At 45.6% G+C, this 24,657-nt stretch overlaps 1 protein-coding gene across 3 annotated transcripts in view; it reads left to right on the top strand.

The window, feature by feature from the left end:
• EYA2 (EYA transcriptional coactivator and phosphatase 2) overlaps positions 1 to 24,657 on the top strand; it is a 215,169-nt gene that overhangs the window by 87,769 nt on the left and 102,743 nt on the right. For all 3 annotated transcript variants that reach the window (XM_032461299.1, XM_032461298.1, XM_014561761.2), the window contains one exon: positions 1,428 to 1,544. In XM_032461299.1, coding sequence (XP_032317190.1) covers positions 1,428 to 1,544 — 117 coding nt within the window. The remainder of the gene's footprint in view (positions 1 to 1,427; positions 1,545 to 24,657) is intronic.

The raw sequence follows: 24,657 nt of genomic DNA on the forward strand, positions 1-24,657 counted from the left end.
ACGGTTAGCATTTTTTAGCAATAAAGTAGTTTTAAATGAAGATATGTAGATTGTTTTTTAAGACATAATGCTATTGCACACTTAATAAGACTACAGTATAGTGTAAACCCAACTTTTATGTGTACTAGGAAACCAGAAAAGCCATGTGACTTGCTTTATTTCGATACTCGCTTTATTGTGTGCAAGAGATGCGTGTTTCTAAATACCTCATTCAGAGCCTCGTATGTTCATTTTTTCCTCTTCTTTTCATCTCCCGATAATCCTGCCAGCAGGAATCAGCATTTTATTTTGTAAGGGAGGAGACTTTCAGGCTGGGGTTGGAGGAGACACTGACCAGGCCACCCAGTAATGAAGCAAACCATTTGGGACTCCAGCCCAAAATCCATCGTTTTTACCTTACTAAGCATTCTCTTTATTTATGGGGCTGAGTGGGAGAGAAGGAGGGAAACCACAATTACAGAACTATCCCCAGAACTAGAAGTGTTCTTTGAAAAAAAAACGCAGATTTAAATAGTATCGAAATACTATTTTACCCCTATAAGATTAGCAAAGATAAGCAAAGTTTATTACATTTTAAATAAAAATATAATGTATGGGCTACTGATGTTGGATCAGCCCCCTCCCTTAATACAATCCCTTCTCCAGCCCCTCACTCATGGAATTGATGTCTCTGCTTTGGGGAAGCATGAAGAGTTTGGCTGAAGCGGAAGGCAGATTTGTAACTGTGGCCTTTGGATAAGCAGGTCCCCCCACAAGAAGAGTGGCGAGCATGTCTTAGGGGTCAGTAGGCATTATCTCTACAAAGAACAAATGGCTCATTCAACACCTTCGCCCCCAAATCCTGATAGACGTTTAAGCCATATATAGGAGCCAGTCCTTGGAATAGGGGGGTGGTAAACTGACTACCATCAGAGCCTGGCAGGAAGCATGAAGCTTGACGGCATGTGCAAAATATGAGACCTTCTTAGCCTGCCTTTCTCTCTCTCATTTTTGAATGTGTCCTAGGATGCAAAAACAACAAACAACACTAAAAAACACTGCAATGGAAAAACAGCATCTTAAAACCAGCCACAGTGTCTCAGAGACAGTATGGGATCCGTGGTGACCTGGGAAGCACACAGATTGGGGATCCTGCGGGTGAAGCCTGTCATCACGTGGGAACTCAGGCATGCGGTTTCTAGATCATCCTGTTGATAGAGAGAAGCCATAAGCCTAGGTTTTTTTTGGGGGGGGGGGATCTCCTGTTGTTTAAACAAAAGCAACCGATTTCAGATTTTTCTTTAAAATACGCAGACCAGGCAAGATTCATATGTAGGCTAACTTCAGCTCATAAAACTGCATGCTGTCTTGACTTACTGGCTCTCCTGGGGGTGACGAGGAAGCATCCTAATTATGTGTGCCTGGTGCTTCTTTTTCCTCCTTCCAAGGCATCAAGACAGAAGATAGCTTGAACCATTCCCCTGGCCAGAGCGGATTCCTCAGCTACGGCTCCAGCTTCAGCACCCCACCCACTGGACAGAGCCCATACACCTACCAGATGCACGGTGAGTGTGGCGCTGCGGCCCCTCCCAGCCGTCTCTAATTCACTGCCTGAGTTGAGTGTCCAGTCGTTCATTCGTTTATTCAGCAATTTTTTTTGGAGTACCTACTATGTGCCAGGATCTATCTCAAGAGTTGCAGTGGTGGGCAGAGGAGATATGACTCATGGCAATTCCAGAGCAGGAGGGAGAGACTGACAATAAACCAGGCAGCAAGTAGACGGTGAATTTTGGAAGGGGTTGAATGCAATGAAGCAAATAAACACACTCTTTGGATAGACAGTGATGGGTAGTTGTGGAGTCAGGAGAGGTGGGACATGTAACTTTAGACAGTCATAGAGAAGGCTCTTTGAAGACATGACATTGGACAGAGACCTAAAGTGTGAGGCAGAAGCAGCTACGCGCAGACCTGGGGGAAGAGCATTCAGGCAGAGGGAGCAGCTCATACGAAAGCTGTGTGGAGAGAAGTGTCTTAATGTGTTTGAGGCAGAGAATAGAGGCCAGTGAGGCAGGAGCAGGCTTAAGGGGATGTGGAAGGAGAGAGTCTTGGGGGAGGGCAGGGCCGAATCATGTAGAGCCTTGAGGGCTGTGGGAAGGTGCTGACTTTGATTTTAAGTGTGATAGGACAGGCAGGTCCACTGTAGACTCAGAAAAATGCCAGCTGTGGGGAATACTGGATAGGAAGGAGGAAAGGAGCAGGCAGGAGGTTCTGGGCGCTGCATCCCCACTGGGTAGCCTCAGGGAAGAAACACCAGTGTGTACCTCCCACCCTGCGCACCCTAAAAAAAACTGGCTTGCTGGATTCTCCTGTACCCACCTCCACTCTTTCACCATCCAAGTAAAAGGAGGAGAAGAGACTGAGGCATAGAGGAAATGCCTGATCTGCCCGGCATCAGGGCAAGGAGTTTAGATTATACTGCAGGTGCAATGAGAAACGGGCTGTGTCTGGTCTCTTGGGGGTCTGGTGGATCCCCAACTCCCAGCCTCACTCAAAGTCTGCTCTTGTCCTTGGTACTCTCCTGCCTCCTCTGTTTCTGCTGTCACCTCTGTCTCCCACAGTGGCCTTTCTGGGTCCCACAGAAGGGTATAAACTTCTGGGACCCATCCTCAGGTGGCACCAATCCTAATGATAAAGGCTTGTGAAGACACTGAATTGGGACTTGCATTTGGGTCAGTCTCAACCAGTTTGTTTCAGCTCTTACAACAGAAACAGAACTGACTGCCTTGGGGCTTCTAAGGCTACAGAGGTTGAAGACAAACACGGTCCACCCTCCTTTAGTCTGAGACGCCCACCCCCAACCCTGCTCCAGTGTAATAAGTGAGTTTAGTTATGTAGGAGTGGGTCCCCATCCATTCATTCATTCCTTGTGTATTACTGAGGCACTTGTAGGCACTGGAAACACAGCAGTCAATAAAGACAATTCCCTCATGGAGAGAGACAGACAGTGATCAAGTAAATAAATTGATCCTTACAGATTGTGATAAATCGTGTGAAGGACAAAGACAAGGTGGTGTGTGATGGGCAGTGATGAAGGGAGTGGTGATGGACATTACCCAGGAGGTTAGGGAGACCTGAGTGATGGAAAGGAGCCAGGCACATGAGTAGCTGGAGACGGGACAGCCCAGGCAGAGGGACCAGCAAGAGCAAAGGCCCAGAGGCAGGAAAAGGCTTGTAGTGTTAGAAGACGCCAAAGGAGAGCCAAGAATCTGGGTGTAGTGAGTAGCGGAGATGAGACTAGGAAGTGAAGCCAGAAGCCCCCCGACCCTGGATGGAGACATATGTTATTAGAATATGTTATTTCTTCTCTGGTCCTTATAGCAGCCACGTGAGGTGGACCCCACCAGCTCCACTTTACACAGGATGAAAGTGAGGCTCAGAGCGGAGAAATGACTCGCCTGAGATCCCAGAGCCACTAAGTGTGCTGAGCTGGAATTCAGGGTAGAATTCCGGAGCCTATGCCGTTTCCTCCAACAGCTATTTCCTTGTACCCTTCAGGAATCCAGATTCCATCCTAGCTCTGCATACACACCATTCCTCTTCATCTTGCCAATAGCCCTAAGACGTAGGTTCTATCATTGTCCCCATCTTACAGGTGGAAAAACTAAGGCACAGCGTGGTAAAGTAGCCAAGGTCACATGGTTGTGGCCATGGGATTTGAAACTAGGCAGTTACACTCCAGAGCCCAGGCACGTAACCCCAACACCAGCCTGCCCTCCACACTCTCCCAGATCCATCTAGAAGACGATCCTGCATGGACGAGCCCTGGCAGAGCCTTGCCCCCCACTTTCATCCCCATCAGCCTCTCACAAATGGAAAAACATCTCCTGCTTTGTTCCCACCCAACCATGGGAATAATCCAGGTTATTTTCTTATCGCCCTCGTGGCCCAGATGCCAGCTGGACTTTGTCCCAATTAACTGCCTTCGGTCTGATGCTAATGGCCATAAACTGCTCTTGAGACAGCCCAGGCATTTTGCAAGCCTGACATAGTCCTCCTTAAGTATTTTTTTTTCAAACGCAAACACACAGAAGGCTCACACACCATGCCCATGTGCTTCCTATTAACTTTTTTTTTTCAAGTTGTTCCAGAGGAGAAATAAACTCTCGAACTACTCTGTGCACATTTCAGAGCAGAAGACGTTGGTGGAGCTTAGTTTTGGGGTGGGGGGGCAACAAAGAAGGGAATAAAGAGGGAGATGGAGACTGAGTTGTAGGCCTGAAAGCACCGACTTGGAGTAAAACTGGTCCGTGTTTAGAAGCTGGGCTGAGTCCTTTTCCTTCCTAAGAATGAAAATCATAACTATGTAGCAGCAAGAAGAACCTCGGTCAGGAGCACCCCATCGTTTACAGTGAGGCACCACAGCTGCCTGGCTTGCGTAGGGTCACAGAGCCAGCACTAGGTAAGCCCGGGGGCCTCCCCCTGGGTCTTCTACCTGATTTCATCAACTTCCAGAAACCTCAGCAGAGCCCCAAGGCCCTGGTTGGAGATGTGTATCTGCATGGATAACACTGCCTCCCCACCAAATGTACAGTGAACGTTAAAGAGAAAAGTTCACAGCCGTTCTTCAGCCATTTCATGGTTGTTTGTTTTCTTTTTTTAAGTTCACCCAGGGGTTTTTATAGCTGAAATACATTTCTTACGGGGTTGATTTTTTTGTTGTTGTTCCATTTTGGCTTCTCCTGCTAAAACACCGCTGTTCACAGAAATGACCAGAAAGATTAAAAAGAAAAGAAAAAACATCTTGCGAGTATGTCGTAAGACCTTGCTGGTGCCACGGAGGGGTTGGATGCCCCCCCCCGGGGGGGGCTGTTGGGGGACTAGGTGGAATGGTCATGGGCACATAGATGAGGTCCGTAACGGCAGAGTGGACTTTTGTTTCTCTCATTGATTTTGTAACATGATCGCTGAAAGCCATAATTGAAGTCAGGCCACTTAACTTCCCAGTTGTGCACTCAGTGTACCAGCACGTGACCTTGAGCCACGTTTCTTCTTAGTACCTCAGTTTCTTCCCCTGTAAAATGGGAATACAAATAGGATCTGCGCATGGGGCGCTGCAGTAATTAAATGAGTTAATGTACGTACAGTGTTTAGAATAGCACCTGGCAAAACTAAGTGCTCTACAAATGTAAAATATTATTGTTATCCTAAATTCAGATTTGATGGTCTTATATTTTTCCCCAATTCACTTCTCTTTCCTGAACTCTGTGTTTTAGGAAGTTGTTGTGGTAAGAGAAAGACCAGTTTGAGACTTTTGAGCCATCGACATCAGCATAAACGCCCCTTTTGGTGAAATCTGCATTATAAGGCTGGGGCCGGGGGCACGGGGCTTAAAAACCATGGGGGTGCCCTCTTCTATGGGAGTTCCTCTTATATTATACCAAAGGCAGGGAAAACCCCTACTTTCCCCCATCAATCCCATTATTTTATTGCAGGATTTTGCGCAACGCATGGCCTCTCAGAATTTAGCAGAAATACTTGTACGTATTCTTGTGTTCATAGGTAACATGCTGTACACACTCTCTGCACTTTGCTTTCTTCATTTAGGTGTGGACCTTGGAGAACTTCGTAAGTCAATATATAGAAAGAGCTTCCTCATTCTTTCCGCAGATGCCTATTATTCCTTTGAATGATATGCTGTAAATGATTTAACCAGTTCCTTATTGGGTGTTTCCAGTCTTTTGCAATTACCATCAATATGGCTTTGAATATCCCTATATGTCCATCGTTTTGTTTTTCTGAAAGTGTATCTGATGGGCAAGTTTCCAGCAGTGGAATTCAGGGTCAAGGGGAAAGTACATACTTAAATTTGGTAGATATCTTCAAGTTACCCTCTGTAAGGATCCTATCCATTTAAACTTCTACCAGCAGTGTCTGAGAGTGCCTGTTTTGCCAACCCAGTGTCATCTGATTATTGGAGTTTTTGTCAGTCTGATGCGTGAGAAAATGGTATCTCAGTGTGGTAGCAGTTTCTAAGTGTGTCTTACAAGTTTGAGCATCTTTTCAGATCTTTGACCAATTTGTGTTTCCTTTTCTGTGAAGTAGGGGATTAGACTTGAAAAACTACCAAAAAGAGTGGTGCGGTACCAGCCATACCAATATTGAAATATATTATAAAACTTCTGGTTCTGATATTTAACTAGACTAACTGGCTAATAGAGAAGGCTGAACAGACCAGAAAGAGACAAAACATAGGACAGATGACATCCAGGTCAGTGGGGAAAGATGGAATATTCAGTGAGTGGTGTTGGAAAAACAGGTTAGCCATCTGGGAAAGAAAAAAAAAAAACCATTCCTATTACTGTATACCAGAAGAAAATCCAAATGGATAGACAGTTTAAATGTCAAAAGTAAAACTATAAAAGTACTAGAACAAGAATGAACAAACTTTTTATAACCTTGGAGTGGAAAAGGCTTTCCTAACCATGATTCAGAAGTCCAGATGCCATCGATGAAAAGATTGACAAGTTTGAGTCTGGGTGTTTTTTTGGTTTTGGTTTTTGTGCCGCAGAGAACACCAAAGTAAAAGTCAGAACGACAAAAACAAACAAAGAAAACAAAAAACAAACTGGCATCAGATCTAATCAGGAACAATTGTCATTCTCTTTCAAATGATCCTACAGTTCTATGAATTAAACTCCTCTGGGATGTGATTCTTCTAAGTGAAAGAAGTGGTTCTGTTCCCGGGAGTGGTGGGATCTGTGGCAAATTGGAGAGTACACGCCCATCGAAGTTGGTGGGTTGGGTGGTTATTTAGCTTTAGCTCATTGCTGCCACACTGGAAAGGGACCCCAGAGAGGTCAGATCTTTCCATTTTTCAAGGTAATCCTCAAAAGTATATTAATATAATATCTCATTCTTCCCAACATTGACAATGGGTGTAAGTAATCTTTAAAACACCTTGTGAAGCAGACAGACATGTATATGGCTGGTCTTTGTGCTCTGTGTTGCAATCTGGTTCCGTATTTTAACTGAACCATAGATAATGAGACCAGAAATGGAAGGAGAAAATTACAAGCCAAGTGGTGACTTGGGGAGCCAGAAAGATCACCCCTTTTGGTTTCCACCTCTGGCTTATTTTTAATCAGTGAGGCAAGTCCCAGACGACTTGGGTGATGGGTGTGGTTATAGCCAAATTGGAACCCAGTGGCCTCCTGGTAGGCTAGAGTATTTCCCTATTTCTTCTTGGCAGCAGTGACTTTGAGGCTGTCCTATCCCAGCCAGTTTTGAGCAGGCTAAGTCTGCCCGGTCTCCCTGTGTCGGTCAAGACAGGAGCCAGGCTTGGCATCCCACGGGTTCCTGGACTGAGGTCAAGTTTCCTGGTGTGAATCAGCAACTCTTTTGCTCACGAAGACTTGGCTGAGGTTTTCTGGTACCTGTCGGCACTCTTGTGCATGCAGCTCCTCCACCTCGGCGGTTACCTTCTTGTCACCTTCACGCGTGTTGGCAGGCCTGCTGCCTCCTGCTTGCGCTGAAGTCTTCTGGATTTAGGACATATCACAGTTAAATGGATGGTCTTTTCCTCCAGTTTGGTAACGAGGTTGATTTGGTCACCCCTGTCTCCCAGTGATGGCTGGAGGTGACAGGTGAAAACAGCTGGAGAGACTGAGAGTTAGTTGGGGGATTTGGAGGGAGTTTGATAAACAACAATTCAGTAAGGCAGCACCGGCCCGTGTGTGATGATGGAAACGTTCTTTATCTGCATTGTCCAACGTAGTAGCTGCCAGCCACAGATGGCTATTGAGCATGGGAGCATGGCTAGTGCAACTGAGGAACTGAAGTTCTAATTTTGTTTGATTTTAGTTCATTATAATGTGAATGTAAATGGCTAGTGGCTGCCGTATTGGGCAACGCAACTCCAAGGGATGAATGAAGCCAACTCTTAACCTGATTACTGCTGGAGTTGGGTGAGTGCGATTAGCAGGCTCTATGGACTGGATGCTTAGTCCCCCCAAAATACGTAGTTGAAGTCCTAACCCACAAGGTGATGGCAGTTGGAGACGGGGCCTTTGGGAGGTGAATTGGGGTTAGATTAGGTCATGAGGGTGGGGCCATCTTGATGGGACTGGCGTCCTTACAAGAAGAGGAAGAGAGAGAGACCTCTTTCTCTTTCCTCTTGCACACACTGAGGAAAGGCCACGTAAGGACACAGCGAGAGAAGGTAGCCGTCTGAAGCCAGGAAGAGAGCTCTCATCAAGAACCAGATCAGCCAGCACCCTGATCTCAGACCTCCAGCTTCCAGAACTGTGAGAAATGAATTTCTGCTGTTTAAACCACCCATTCCATGGTATTTTGTTATAACAGCCCCTCAGTTTCCCTCAGAAGGCAGTTGAGGCCTGTGAGTGGTGAGCAGCCTGGACAGCAGAGCTGTTTACACCCAGGCTCTCAACCCCATCAGACCCAATGGCCCCCATCCCCACTTTTTATGTCCTAGAAAGCCGTTTCACTATCTTGAAATTTAATTCATACATAATTGAACCTACTTATGTGTATCTTTTTAAGTCAAGCAGAATGCCCTTACTGTAACATAATTTATAAACTGTGTAGTTGAACATGTAACTGCACAGGCATGACCCAGACAACACAAATGAAATACTCAGACACAACCACATGAAGACTCACGAGATAGTGGCTGATGAGCTGAGTTCTACGGCCAGGCAGATACCTTCAGGGTGTGGCCATCGGCAACTTGAACTTCCATTATGGTAGACAGGTCTTGGTGAAATCTGAAGGAAACAAAAGATGGCTGTCCTTCTACTGACAGTAGTAGCATCACTGTGAAATTACCCTGAAGGAGTGACAGCCTCTAGGGACATGTTATCCCAGAGGTCACGGGGATAAGGCTCCCAGAACAAATGAAGATGCTCAGATAACATGGTTTATTAAATCGACTTCAAACAAGTTGACACATGTAGGACAGCGTCCAAGGAGGTGGAAGGGCCGCACAGCCTGGACCCCGGCTTCTAGATGTGTCCTGTCTCTCTCGTTCTCTCAGCCCCATCAGCCTTCCTGGTGATGGTGTGTGTGGTCAGTAGGACCGGAGCTGAAGCTGAGCAGGGGCTCAGCAGCTGAAAGGTGCTCGGAGCCAGCCCACCACTGCGCTCAGGGAGACACACAGGAGCAACTCTGCCTGGTCGCACTGTGGCTCCCTCGTTACTCAGCTGGGCAGTCCTGACTTTCAGCCATATTTCTAGGGTTGAGGACACTTGGGGCCAGACGGGTTGTCACCAGTGGGGGTTTGACGTAACTGTCGGCTTGGAGGTAATTTACCTCTTCCTTTCGCTCGTTTCTGTCCATAAGTGACACTTGTCTTTCTTCCATCCTTTTTATCACATATTCCGTTTAGTACATCATACAACTTTCTTATTCTCTGTTCTTCACACATCTTTAGAATTTTGCCCGTATCTCACAAGCTACTTGCTTACTAAGTTTATATAATACTTCTTATGAGTTTAATGCATCCCATCTCTTTCTCTCGTTTTCTCCATAGCATAATTGAATATTGTCAAATAGTGGATTAGGAGGAACTGACAATTGCAGTGTGGTACAGCTGCAGGTGAGCCCATAACAGTAGCATTACTGCAAAGTCTCATGTATGCACAAAAAATCCTTTATATTTACGAGTAAAATGGACTGAAACGCTAGGACAGGGGTTAACAAACTTTTTCTGTAAAAGGGCCAGATAGTACCTATTTCAGACTTTTCAGGCCTTGGGGTTTTGTGCCAGTTCTCATAACTCTGCCCTTGTAGCTTGAAAGCAACCATAGATGACCTGTGGATGAATGTGCAAGGCAGTTTTCCAATACAGTGTCATTTTCAAAAACAGGTGGTGGGCTGGATTTGGCCCTTGGACTGAAGTTTGCTGACCCCTGTGTCATATGATCAGATCATTAAAACCAAGTCTTTACCTGCATCAATGTCTGATGAGTTATTCAAAAGCCAGGTAGGAACCAGAAAAGTCTTCATTTTGCTGGACTATTCCATGAATTGCAGAATGTCTAGCACTCCTGTCACCTGCCCACTAAATGCTACTAGGGTCCCCAATAAAAGTGTCCCCATAAAATTCCAGGTGCCCCAAGTGGTACCACAATCCTCTTGAGAACCACTGGTTTACTTGGCAGCAGGTATAGGCAATGGGGAGAGATGGCTGTGTGTGCAGGAAAAGACTCTGTCATTCACTTAACAAGCATTCCTGAGCACCGGCTGTGTTCTAGGCAGCGTGCTGGGTACTGGCCACACAGCCCTGAACTGACAGTCATATCCTGCCTTTGTGGAATTTATATCCCAATGAGAGGATACACTGTATTAGCCTGGTCTAGTTGCCATAACAAAAAACGATAGACTGGTTGGCTTAAATGACAGAAATATATTTGCTCACAGTGGAATGAGGCACCAGCAGATTCGGTTTCTGGTGAGAGCTCTCTCTTCTCGGCTTGGATTAGAGCCCCACCCTTATGTCCTCATTTAACCCCATTACCTCCCTAAGGCCCCAACTCCAAATACAGTCGCATTGGGGGTTGGGACTTCAGTGTATGAACTGGGGGGGGGGGGATGTCACAATTCAGTCTATGACAGACAGAGGACAAAGTAACAGCAAATGACAGGATGATGTCAGCAGTGATGACTGCTCTGGGGGAAATAAACAGGGAGATGTATCAGAGAGAAATGGGGGAAGAAGGGTCTAATTTGGGGGCCGGGCAGGCAGGGTCTCAGAGGAGGCGACAGTAGAGCTGGTACATGCCAATTAAGAAAAGCGGCCATGAGTCCCGAGTGTTCCGGCCAGAGGAGGGTAGTAGGGGGAGGATGAGGTCGGAAGGTGGGGGAGGCCAGACCTTGCAGAGCCTTGTGGCCACGTGGAGGTGCTTGGACTTCATCTTGGAAGGACCAGGCAGCCATCAGGGGGTTTAAAAGAGGGAGGGTGATCTGGTTTCTATCTTAGAAAGACTAGTCAGTTGCTGTGGTGTGAGCGGATTATCCGGAGCCGGGGTTGGGAAGTGGGCACAGAAGAGACCAGGAGGAATGTCTGCGACCACCCCATCCCTGGTCCTCCCTTCCCTCCAGGCCTTTAGGGCAGGCAAGATGGAACCCATATTCACAGACGTTGCCTATAACAACACCTACCAGGTCCCGGAGGCTGTTCAGAACATTCTAAAATCATCCCAACTTATCTTTTCACTCCTGAAAGAACAGTGACCTAGAGAAGGACTTTGACACTGTCCCTCTGGTGTCATTTGTTTTCATTTTCTAAGGTGTTAAGGAAATAGGAACTGAGCGCACTCAAAGGTCTGTGTCCACAAAACCTTGAAATGTGGCAGAATAAATCTGATAGTTGTGGTCAGAGGGTGAAGGGTAATGAGGAGTGAGAAAAGGAAAACAGACACAAAAAAAAAAAACCAAAAAACCAAAAAACTACAGACACACAAAAATGGGGAGTCTTATTGAAGGTACATGTCCCCGCCATGGCAACCCCTTAGAGATAAAAGGAGCGAGCAGTCTGCTCTCAGCCCCGGGGCACTTGGCCTTCTGCTGGGGATTGAAATGGGTAATTAAGGGAGGGAGGAAACAGCCTCAGGCAGGGAGCCATTGATTAGGGGAGGGACACAGATAGACAGAGGGACACTGCAAATCCATCTGCACTCAGAGAAGCTGCGGGTCAGGATGGAAGCCAGGCTAAAAATACATAATTTGTACCTTTATAGCAAATCAAATCTTTTCTGCTCCTAAAAATTCAGCTGGTAAAGTGGGGACCAGATCCTAGATCCCACCCTGGAGACCTGTACCTCTTGCCCTGATCCCAGGGAACTTGCAGAGAATTTCTCTGATTCTCTCAGCATGATTTTCTCTTTCAGCATTATTTCACATTCAGTTGTTTCTTCATGCCCCAGGCAGGCAGCAGAATCCTCCAGTCCCCAATCCTACCTGCCTTTACATACTGCTTCTTAATTTTTCATATATTTATTTTAAATCATAAATAATAATAAATAATATTAGTGTTGTATCTTCCTGGAATTTCTCTGTGCGTGGGTGTTATTTCTCCTCTCACTGGAAAATTCCTTTTTTAAAAAACAGATATCTTGCTGTTCATCTTATTTTATAAACTGCCTTTTATATATTTTCCCTGAATAACATGCTTTGAAGCTCTTTGAAAGTCAGTTCAGATGCACCCAGATTATTCTATTGTCTGAACTCCTACTGCTTCGTGGAGAAAACCAAGCACCTGGGTTAGAATTTCAGCATCACTACTTACTGGCTGCGTGACTTTAGGCAGAAAATGCCTCTGAGGCTTGATTTTCTCATCTGTGAAAAGGAACCTACAGGAGTAGCTGACCTCACAGGCTGCTGTCGAGCTGGAGGCCAGGTGGTACGTGCAGTGGACTTAGGACAGTGCCTGGAACCGGCAGGGCACTCGGTTAGGGTTGGCTGTTGCTGTTGTTCTGAATAAAGCGTGGTGTTTAGCCATTCCTCTTTGGACGGGCAGTCAGATTGTTCCCAGCATCTCACTGTTCCTGCCTCCTCGGACAGCTGTAGTCTCCATACCCTTCCTGCCCCAGAGTGCGGGTTGCTGCCCTGGAGTATTGGTTGCTGCGCTGATCCTTCAGTTACGGGGCCACTTGCTGCCCCTGCGACCTTGTCCCCGGATCCCTATCTCTGTGTGTGGGTTTGTCTCACTTTGTGGCAACCAGGGCCCTCTTCCGGCCTCTTTGGCAAACCTCTCCAGGTCTCACCAGAGCTTGCATTTCTGCCACTCCAACCCTAAACCGTGGTCTCCAAGAACTGGCTACTTGAAAGACTGCATGAGCCCCAAGCCGTGGCCCGGGGCCATCCCAGCTGCTGCTGCATTGGGGCCGCCATCCGCTGCCTGATCTTTACATTCTCCAGACTTCTCTGAACAGTCTCATTTTAGACCCCAGGGACCAAAATGGGGATGTGGCTAAAAGGATGCCCAGGAGGGCGGGAGTGGGGCTCCTGACCGCGGAGGCCCAGATTCTGCGGATTTGCTGTTGATGCGGCTTTAACGTGTCTCGTGCCGTGTGAGCTGCCACGGGGCTGCTCATCTTGTGGACATCTGATACTGCACACTGGAACCGCTGGCCGATTGCCCTGGCCTAGAAGGTTGGGGCAGGTTATTAAAACGGACAGGTGGCCTCATCTTCTGGGGTTTGCCCAGCATGGGACGATGTCAGGGATAACATACGCTTCTCTCTGGGACTCTCCCTTCCTGTCTATAAATTGAGAGAGTTAGACTGAAAGTCGGTGGATTTCAGCCTTCTGTGATCACCGTCCACACTAAGAAAGCTGTTCTGCATCACAGCCCAGTTCACACTCACGGTACAGATACTCACATGCGTGACAAAGGTTCTGCAAAACAGAAGACAAAAACACTCACTCTCACTATGTGTTTCGCCCCCTGGTATTTTCTCTTCTAATTCACTGAAGAAAAATGAGCAGAAACAAAATACAATCCTCTTCTATTTTATTTAAAATGTTACTGGTCAGGACACTTCGATTGATTTTGCCTCCCACTAATGGGTCATTGTCTACAGTTTGGGATTCTGGACAAATTGATCACCAAGTCCTTTCTGGTGATGAGATGGCTGAATTCTTTTTTTAATAATGATTTCTTTTTGCTTGAATTTAAACTTAGTATGTGTTCATTGTGGAATCATGGCAAAATACCATAAAAGCACAATGAGGAAAATTTTATTATTTATCTATATTCCCACTATCTGATCAAGCTCTTTTGTTTTATCTTTGGTTCTACCAGTTCCTTCTAAGTCTTTAACTTAGCATATGTAGAGTCTTGAACAAATTAAGATTATGTTGAATTCATAGATTTGGATGTTGTGGGTTTTTTAATATGGAGTGCAGTTTTCATCTCATTGAACTTCCTTTGCCAGCCTGCTTTTGGACTTTCTGGTACTCCATTGAATTGGTGTGCCATCATTTAATTAATGAGCCACATAGTGATGAGTGTGTAAGGAGTTTCCAGCTTTTTCCATCTCATACAGCGAGCAGCAAACTACAGTGGACCAGCGGGAAGCTGTATTTATAAATAAAGTTTTATTGGAACATTCGCCACACCCATTCACTTTTGCATTGTCTAACAGCTGCTTTCTCACTAATTTGGCAGAGTTGAGTAGTTAATGGCGACCTTGTGGCCTGAAAACACTAAAATAGTTACCATCTGGCCCTTCACAGAAGACAGTTGCTGCCCCTGGTCTCATTGATGATGCCACAAAGAATATATATTTGTAGCCACATCATTGTGCCATGTTTGGCTGTTTCCCACCTCCTGAGGATATATATTAAGTGTATTAAAATGTAATTTGGTAAAACTCTGACTTGGTTTGGTTCCCAGAATGAAATATAAATGACTAGATTGAAATGAAGGCAAAAAAAGAAGAAAAAGACACTTCATTTTATTTAATATTGCTCTACAGACTGACCATATAATTTATTGCCTGAACCTGGACATTTTTTCAGTGTGAAAAAGAACAGCATTAATAATTATGCCAGGACAATTGCATGATCCAGGGTGGCTGTGGGTCCACAGGACACACTTAATCATGGAGGATGCATGGAAAATTGTAGAAATTGTGTCTAAATTATGATTCTGGAGAGGGTGTGAGTTCTGGTCTTTCACTATCTGCTGTGTGACTCTGGACAGATCAGTGTGCCTATCTGGTCCTTCGTGTTCTCCACAGTCATGCCAGCCACCTCAAGGCCCTTCTACAAGTTTCCAAAATCTGACTCAGGGTTGTTTAGGATTTTAAAAGGCATGTGTTGGTTCACAGAAGCAAACTGCCTGCAGGACCCGGAACCAGCGATGCAAACCTCATCTCTGATTCTCTCTCTCCATCTTGTCCTCCTATCAAATGACTGCACAAGGCTGGAACCATTGCGTCCTGTACTTTGGGGCTTAAAGCTTCTCAATTTCTTAACAAGAGAGGAAAAGAGGCTTCTGCCTCCCAGCTCCAGTTTCAAAAATCGCAGGGAAGATCTCTGATTGGTTCTCAAACCAGTCCCTGTGGTCAGAGATTGTGATTGGCCCAGCCTAAGTCACATGCCTATCCTGTGGCAAGATGGGGGAGAGGGGTGAGATGGCAGGTGACCAAAGCTGTCGATGGCCAATATTTAGTCCCTTCTGTCTGCGAGTGAGCTCATGAATGGAGATGGCTTTTCAAGAGAAGAAGAGCCATTCACTTTTAAGTCTTGTTCATTGAACCTCTATAGAACTTTCTCAGTATGTAGAGTTGCTGTGGAGAAATTGAACAGAGGCAGGGAATTCATACCCAAACTTCCTTTGGGGAAAATTTCTCATCATTTATATGGGTTCCAAGAGTTTAATAGACATAGGAGGTATTTTATTCACTTTTAACTGGGGGTCCTACTAACTTTCGTCTCAGTAAACATAGCCAAGCAGTGGTCAAGTGACTGTGTGGCCTCTGGTGCCCAACTGCCAAGGTCTAGATTCAAGCTTTGCCCCCGAGAAGCTGTGTGACCTTAGACGACTTGCTTAACCTTTCTGTGCCTCAGCTTCTTCAGCAGGAAGGACAACAGTAGTCTCTATTCATAGGATCATAAAGATGAAAGGAGTTAGTATTTATGAGCTACACAGAATAGTGCCTGGCACATAGTATGAGCTTGGTAGACATAAATTATTGTGTTTGACGGATTCTGTGATTTTTTTTTTTTTGAGGAGTTATCTGTAATGTTAATTGAGGACTCAAGTCCAGAGTAATTTTGGTCACTCAAGGACACAGGAATAGAGGCAAATCCAGGTTTCAGGCCTTTGGCAGGCAACAGTATTTAGCTAGAACCAAAACCATTTGTTTTCTATTTTCTATTTTTACATTTTCATTACTGATGGCAAGTGGTATTGATTTTCTCTTTACAGTAGTGATATAAAGTCCTTTTCTCAGACAAATTTATTTAAGTTGAAAACAGTGAGTGATTTTATAGATATTGTGACTTAGGACAAAGCTAAGTTTTATAAACATGTGATTCAATCTAAAGTCGATTTGAGGGAAGTGTTAAGTAAAATAAGTACAGGTGCTTTGGAGACGTGGCAAAAGGATGAAGGGGTAGGGAGATAGAGTCTGGATTCACAGATCTAGTTTGATATCTTCGTTGCACAGATGTGGAAATGGAGGCTCAGAGTGGGGACCCGCTCTGCCTGGGGTGACCCACCTTCCCAGTGACAGAGCCAGGAGGCATCCCTGAATTTGCAGCACAGAGGCTAGGCCATCCTTGTCCCCTCTGACCTTGTCCAAGCCAAAGTTGGAAAGGATAGTGATGAATGCCAGCACTTTGATGAGATCACCTGGATTCATTTCCTAAGGCTGCCAATTCAATCCCTGTTACCTCCGTTAAAAAATAATAATAATTAAGTAAATAAAAGTAAATAAACCTAAGTACCTCCTCTCCAAAAAAGGAATAAACATTTATTGTCTCCCAGTTCTGGAGGCTAGAAGTTTGAAATGAAGGCGCTGGCAAGGTCGATGCCTTCTGGAATCTCCGAGGGAGCATCTGTTCCATGCCTCTCTCCTTGCTTCTGGTGCCTGCTGGCAACCCCTGACATCCACTCTCCGCCTTACTCTCCCTTGATGTTCTCCCTGGTGTCTGTGCCCAGACTCCCCTCCTTTTATAAGGGCACCAGTCTTTGGATATAGCTGCCACCCTAATCCAGGAGGACCCCATCTCACCTCAATTACATGTGCGGAGACCCCATCTCTAAATAAGATCCCATTCACAGGGACCAGGGGTTAGGAGTTCAACCGATCTTTTCAGGGGACACAATTTAATCCACAACATCCCCTACTTGGGGTCCCTGCCTGAGTCGCAAGAGGCCGGAGGCAGAGAGTTGTGTGCTGTCCCTGAGATGTCTGGGCTTTGGAAAAAAATTAAAACCACCCAAGCGAGAGAGGTCGGTCAAGGCCGCTGCCGCTCAGCTGGGTCGCATTAGTCTCAGTCTAAGACCGTGGCGGCAGAGCTCTCCAGACCCCGGCAGGTTCGCCGAGGAGCGGCCGCCGCCAGCAAAGGTCAGGGCTCACTCTTTACAGTATAAATATAACCCCCTTCCCAGCCACCCCCTCCCGTAGCCACACAATATCTCTTTCAAAGATCTCAAAACACCAAAGCAGACCGTACCAAATTGACTTTATTATTTTAAAACTGGCCCCTTCTGTCCACCACCACCCGCCACCACCTCCTCCAGGGAAAAAAAATTCATAAGAGATGACTCTCCAGCGGGTGCCTCTGTTTTCTCTCTAATGGCCCCAGGAGCCCCGGGCGGCGACTCGCAGAGTGTGTCCTGATATCCAGCATTTGTTTGACAGATATTTGGTGACCACCAATCTTATCATGGCCGCCAGGACTCAAGGGTCCATTTAGTGACAGGTGCTGAATAATCATGGAAATAGCTAACATGGGGGGCGGGGGTAGTCCCAGGGGCAGGCGCCAGACTGAGCCCTCTGCCTGCATTCACTCCCTTGGTCCTCACGTCAGCGCTTGTGGCAAGTTCGTTGCCATTTGACAGATGAGAAAACTGAGGCTCCAAGGAAGGAAGTCACAGAGCTGGGGAAGTGTCATAACCGGGACTAGGGCTGGGACGTCCACTAAAGCAAGCAAGGCCTTCTCCCAGGTGCCGAATTTAAGAGGGCACCCAAAACTCAGTAATCAATGATAAATATTTTAATACTATATTTTAAAAAGTCAGTCAAGGCAAAAAAACCCCACGAAACTCTGATGAAGAAAGTATCAAGTTTTTAAATGAAGACAGACTGTTGACGCTTGTTAGTTTTACAGCCTTGCGTTATTATGCAAGTTGTTTCCAATCATCCCCTGGTGGTTCCGGTGTGCATAGCCATGCGGTCCTGCCAGGTGGGTCTGGGAGGGCGTGCAAACAGATTTGGCAACTTTATATACCTGGGACTTCAGATATAGTCATGCTTTTTGCATTTACAGGGTTTAATAATTTTTTCCACTTGGTTCAAAATATGGAACGATATTTTGGTAAAGGCACATAGGAGCGTGCGTTTTTCCCTTGGCCCCAGGCTCGGCACTGACCAGGACGCTCCTCCAGGCAGCCTGGATCAGAAGTCCTTGTCTTTGATTATTCCCTTCTGGTAGGTTCTACAACGGTGCACACATGACCTCATGTAATCCTCATAACTAAGTGTTGGGGCGCAGAACGTGGCCTCTGAACAGCCTGAGTTCCTCCTCCGGCTCTACCCTCTGATAGCCCCGTGACAGGCAAGCAGCTTTTCTGGGCCTGACTTTCCACATTTGTAAGATTAAGATCACAGGAGTCTCTATTCATCAGTTGCTTTGCTGTAGGATTGTTTTAAGAATTAAATGAATCAGTATGTGTAAAACCCTGACAAAAGAGCATGGCACAAAAGAAGCACCACACGTTCATGAGTTTATTATTATTGTTATTATTATTATTATTATTATTATTATTATTATTATTATTATTATTATTATTATTATTATTTATTATTGTATTTGTCTCCTATGGCTGCAATAACAAATTACCATAAAATTGGTGGCTTAAAACAGCACAAATCTAAAATAGACTTACCCTATGATCTAGCAGTCCCACTCCTGGGCATATATCCAGAGGAAACTAATTCAAAAAGATACATGCACCCCAGTGTTCATAGCAGCACTGTTTACAATGGCCAAGACATGGAAACATCCTAAATGTCCATCAACAGATGACTGGATAAAGAAGATGTGAGATATATATATGAATGATGGAATACTACTCAGCCATTAAAAAGAATGAAATAATGTTATTTGCAGCAACATGGATGGACCTAGAGATAGGCATTCTAAGTGAAGTAAGCCAGAAGGAGAAAGAAAAATACCATATGTTATCACTTATATGTGGAATCTTAAAAAAAAAAAAAAAAGACACAAATGAACTTACTTACAAAACAGAAACAGACTCACAGACGTAGAAAGCAAACTTATGGTTACCGGGGTAGAAAGGGTGTAACTGGGGATAAGTGGGCATTTGAGATTTGCAGATACTAACTACTATATATAAAATAGACAAACAACAATTTCTTCAGTAGAGCACAGGAAACTATATTCAATATCTTATAGTAACCTATAATGAAAAAGAATATGAAAACAAATACATGTATGTATATGTATGACTGAAACATTATGCTGCACACCAGAAATTGACACACTGTAAACTGACTATACTTCAATTTTTTAAAAAAAATACTTTAAAAAAAAACAAAAACAAAAAACAGCACAAATCTGTTATCTTACAGTTCTGGAGTTCAGAAGGTCTCACTGAGCTAAAATCAAGGTGTCAGCCAGATTGGACTGCATTCTTTCTGTAGTCTCCAAGGGAGAATCTGTTTCTCTGCCTTTTCCACCTTCCAGAGGTGCCCGCATTCCTTGGCTCGTGGCCCCTTCCTCCATCTGCAGAGCCAGCAGCAGTGGGTCAAGTCCTGCACACATAGCATCTCTCTGATCTTCTGTGGTTACATCTCTCTCGTGCCTCCCTCTTCCACTTTTAAGGACCCTGTGATAACACTGCACCCACCTGGATCATCCAGGGTCCTCTCCCCATTTTAAGGTCAGCTGATTAGTAACCTTAATTCCATCTGCCACCCACTTTGGCCACATAACCTAATATATTCACAGATTCCAGGGATCAGGATGGATATCTCTGGGGAGAAGGGAGGCGTTATTCTGCTCACCTCACTCGCTCACTCATTCACTTGTCAGTGACAATTATGTATGCGTAGTATACACTAGGTACCAGGTTTGGGGTCACAGCAGTGACAAAACAGATAGAAATTCTGCCCTTACAGCCCTACCCGCCCTCACTGTGAAGCCCAGCAGCCTCATCTCCTTCGTGGAGCTGCTTGCCTTCGGAGTCCTGACATCCTGGGCTGTGGAAGGTGCCAGCAAAGAAAAAGCTAAACAAGGAAGCTGCCCCTCAGACCCCCTGTGATGTGCCTCACTTAGGAACCCACTTCCGTGCCAGAGTGGCTGGCAGTGTCTGAAGAGGCAGAAATGCTCTCCTGGCTGTTGTGACATCAAATGCTTGGATCCTGTAGACTCGTCAAAGCCAATTAAGGCCAATCCTGAGAAGTGGCCCGTGGTCACTGGCCAGGGTAAGAGGCCCAACCCTACAGACAGCCACTGGCACAAGAGCCACGGCCTGAGCGTCTCAAGTGCTGCGCGGGCTGCGTGGGAATCCGTGTGTCGAGCTGGCAAAAGGATTATTCTTGCCAGTTCGGTGAGATTCGGACGTCCTGGTCTGTGTGGTCTGGGGATTCCTTTTTCCCCCCAAGCCTGGAAAAAATGAAGGTGCCTTGATGAAGATGTGGCTGAGGGCGGTTTGGCCTGTCAGATCTCTGTATCCCCAGCATCCAGTGTGAGGCTCGGCACGCAACAGGACATGTCTGTTGATTGGTGAATAAATGCACGTACGATGTTCAAAAATAAAACAAAACAAAATCCCCACTGCCCTTGCAGAGCTTACATTCTAACAGGGAAGATATCAAAAGAATATTTCATGAGACATAAAAATAATAATGAAAGTCAATTTCAGTGTCCACAAAGTTTTATCGGCACACAGCCACTTTATTCATTCACTTGTTGCTTTCGCTCTACAGGGGCAGAGCTGAGTGGCTAAAGCAGAGACCATGTGGCCAATGCAGAAGACATTTACTCCCTTGCCCTTTATAGGAGTGGTTTGCCTGTCCCCTGATCTAGACCCACAGAAGGAAAGATAAGTTGTATTTTAACACCATACAGGCAGTCACCTTCCTGCACAGTAACAGGGATATACACACAACTGAAAGAAAGTATTAACAAAATAACACTCCCCCAGCCACCACCACCACCACACACCCCTGAGATCCAGGGTTTCTGGTTCTCTTCTCTTCTACTGAGGCAAGGTGTCCTGCAGTGATAAAGCACACAGATTGTGGAGCCCGCCTGCTGGGGTTCAAATCCTGGTTTTGCTGTTAGCTGTGTGACCATAGAAAATTGCTTAACCTCTCTGTGCTTCAGCTTCTTCATCACTGAAATGGGGATAATATTTTCTGGGATGGTTGCAACATTTAGCCGTGCTTGGCATGGACTGTACACTAGACAGATGTTGGTCATTTTAAGCAGCAAAGTTCATCTTTGTTTTCAGTGGTGGTTACATCCCTAGATTGACTTCATGGCCCACCAGTGGGTCGGCCCAGTTTGTAAATGGTGTTCCATAGAGTAGCGGAAACAGTGCGGTCTTTGAAGAATGATGTGATGTGCAGGGGTTAGAACCCAGCTCCGTGTCTTCCTGAATGAGGGACTTCGTGCAACTTCCTTCTACAGTCTGAGCCTCTGTTTTCTTTCTGTTCCGTAGAGTGGAGAGAGCAGTATCTACCCTGTAGAGCTGACCTGACGTCTAGTGGGAAAATGCAGAGTCAGGGGCTCAGCACCAGGCCTGGCCCTCGGAGACACTCAGTTCCTGTAGGCACCACTGTTTTTGTAATTCCTCTTTCTGTTGCAAACACTATCCTCACGCAATAAAAAATCACCCCCATATAGCAGTAGCTGTTCTCTGCACTACATGGTTAACAGCACCAGTCCAACAGACAGGTAGTGAAACTAGCCTTGTAGGACACAGACGGCAGCTAAGGCACAGAGATGGTAAGCAACTTGCTTGAAGTGACACAGCGAGGAAATAGTGGGGCTTGGGTTTGAGCTCAGCCTTTCTGGTCAAGATTCCACTGTTACCACTGTGTTGAACTGTTGCAAAAATGGGAGTTGGGGGTAGGGGGGATACAGAAGGAGGGGAGGGAGATCTTGAGGCTTACCACTAAACAGCTCATGTTCAGTTAACCCTTAGTATGCCTGAACTGTGTGTTCAGAGCCACAAGGGGGCCAGAAGCACCCCTGGGGCTCCCGCGAGTAAGCAGCTTCGGCCTGGCTGGAGGCATAAACCACCCCTTGCAGGGAAGTTAGATAACCAGCAGGTGGGCACCACACCCCCTGGCCTGCTGGATCCAGACCAGGAGCTCAGCTGTCACCCCTACCCCTGGGAGTTAAACTCTGTAGACAAACCTGCTTTTGCTTCTCCAGTATTTAAAGGACACTTTAATCCTCAAGACATCCAGAAACTTTGGTAACTCCCACCCACCACAACTACCCTCCCATGCCCTTTCCTTTTAATGACATACTAATTACGTTTTTTGAATAGTTAATACCTGCACATAGTACAGAAGTAGCAATTAAATCTTCCCCCCGTCCCTGTCCCACAGCCACCCACGACTCTTCTCCAGAAGCAGCCCCTGTCCCCAGTTCTTGGCTGTCCCTTTGGAGGTAGTCTGTGCATGTCACATTCGACACTTTTTATACAAATGGTAAAAACCCAACCCTAGACCTCCCAGGACGCATAGCTTTTCAGCTGCTGCCTGTGGCTCACGCTGGTGTGTTCTTCCCATCACCAGCTTACATTGTCAGGTTCTAGATTCTGTCATAGAGAACTGGCCAGATCAAAGAAGCCATTGGTGACTTTCATTGGATAAACGTCTGAGGCCTTGTTGGCCTCAGTGGGAAAGCATGTGGGGATCAATTAGTGATGTCTGCCATGATCGTGGGAGGAGGAGTTACGGGGGATGCTGCAGATTTTTCTCCCTTGGTCCAGAAAGTGTTTCTCAGACTTCAGGGACTCGGTATCTTATTCACAATTTTGTCACATCTAAGTACTACCTGTATTTGTTTTGTTTTTTTTTAATTTATAGACTTCTTTTGGCTTAAAATAAATTCATTTTAAAAGGCAATTTTTAGCATTACCTTAAGTGAAAAGCCAGTATTGTTTGCCATAAATGGAAAGAACTGGTAAAAATAAATTCACTGAAAATAAGACAGTGTTATTAAATTCTAGTCAAAGCTCTGAACCTCTGTAGCTAAGAAGAGAGATTGCTGAGTATTAGAGATTTTCTCCTTGACCTAGTGATAATTAATATTTATTTAATACTTACTGTGTTCCTGGTGCTACCTCATTAACCACTCCCAAGTACTGTGTAATATAGGAATTATCATGTCCATTTTATAGAAGAGGTAACTAAGGCAGAGAGAGGGACAATAACATGGTCAAGGTCACTTACTTAATGAGTCATGAAGCCAGGATTTGGACCCAAGCAGTCTAATTCCAGAGTCCAAGCTCTTAACCTCTGAGCTAGGCTGCCTATGAGATAGATTGAAAGAGAATTAAAAAGGGAGTCATCTAAAATTATCTTTTGTACACCCACTAGGGATTTCTGCCACACTGTGGGACCTCTGGACTAGTAGAAGAAGCAAAACTAGACTTAGGACATAAATCCAGATTCTAATCCTATTTCTGCTGCTAGTTCATATATGACCCTGATGTTCTATTTCCACATCTGTGAAGTACAGGAGTTGGGCTATATTTGAGTTTCTAGATGGCAGGAACCATTCCTTAATCTCACCGGGACTGTGGCATCTGGCATACATTTCCAGTTAGAGTTCATTCAGCCAGAAGCAACCAAAAACCCAGTGTCCCAGCTTCCCTAGATTTACCTGCTCTATTGTCCTTAGCCTCTAGCTTCCATCCATTCTTGTCACCTAATAGTCACCAAATGGCTGATTCACCTCCAGCCCTCTCCTCCACATTCCAAGTGGGCAGACATGGAAGAATCAAGAAGGATCAAAGCCATGATCAGGAAAGCTAAAGTTTTCAGGTGTTGTTGTATTGGCTGGATTTGTGTCATATGGCTGCTCTTGGCTGCAGGGGAAGCTAGTGAAGTGATTATTTTTACCTGGGTGCGTTGCTACTCCAGGTGGCTTCTCTTAACAAGAATGGGGAAGAAATGGATATAGAGGAGGCAATCAGTAGGTGACTATGAATGCTCAAAGAAGGAAAGGAAGGTGGGGAGGGTTAATCTCTGACCCCTTCCAGTTCTATCAAGCTGTGATACAAGAATGTTCATCCTTCTCTCACTTACGGATCTCAGTGCCCAACAGCATGCATGCTCTATTTTTCCATAAAAGGGCTTCTCTGTGAACTTCTACATGTTGAGGCCACTTTTGTTTTTCCTGGCAAACTTATTCCAGGGGAATGAAAGTTCACCACGGTGCAGATGTATATTTAAGTACGACAGGAGGCATAGTGGGGAACCCATGGAAAGGGAATGTTTTAAAAGGGGGAGGCAAACATTCAGCCTGGGGAGGTCACCTAGAAGTCTCAGGAAGAATGTATCAGGTGTCTTCCAGCTACAGCCAAGGACAGGAAGTACCCTTGGAGCCAGCCTTACTTCTTCCCAGGTGCCCATGGCCATGAGCGTGGACAGCGTTTTACCTGTGGCCTGCCAGCACCCTTCCTCCAACGCAGCACCCATAAGGCAGTTTTTCCACTCGTTTCTGACCTGGCCTGACTTAGCATTTTTCCCATCACTTTCTAGCTGGGTGGCCTTGCACAAGTTTCTTAACATCTCTGTTCCATAGTATTCTCTTCTATAATGGTCTGATGATGATACCTACTTCATAGAATGTTTATGAGGGTTAAACGGGTTAATACATTTAAAGCTCATAGAGATTTTCCTGGCTCATGATAAGCTCTGAACTAAGGTGATT

Source organism: Camelus ferus, chromosome 19 (genome assembly GCF_009834535.1).
Source record: "Camelus ferus isolate YT-003-E chromosome 19, BCGSAC_Cfer_1.0, whole genome shotgun sequence".
Classification (NCBI taxonomy): Eukaryota; Metazoa; Chordata; class Mammalia; order Artiodactyla; family Camelidae; genus Camelus; species Camelus ferus.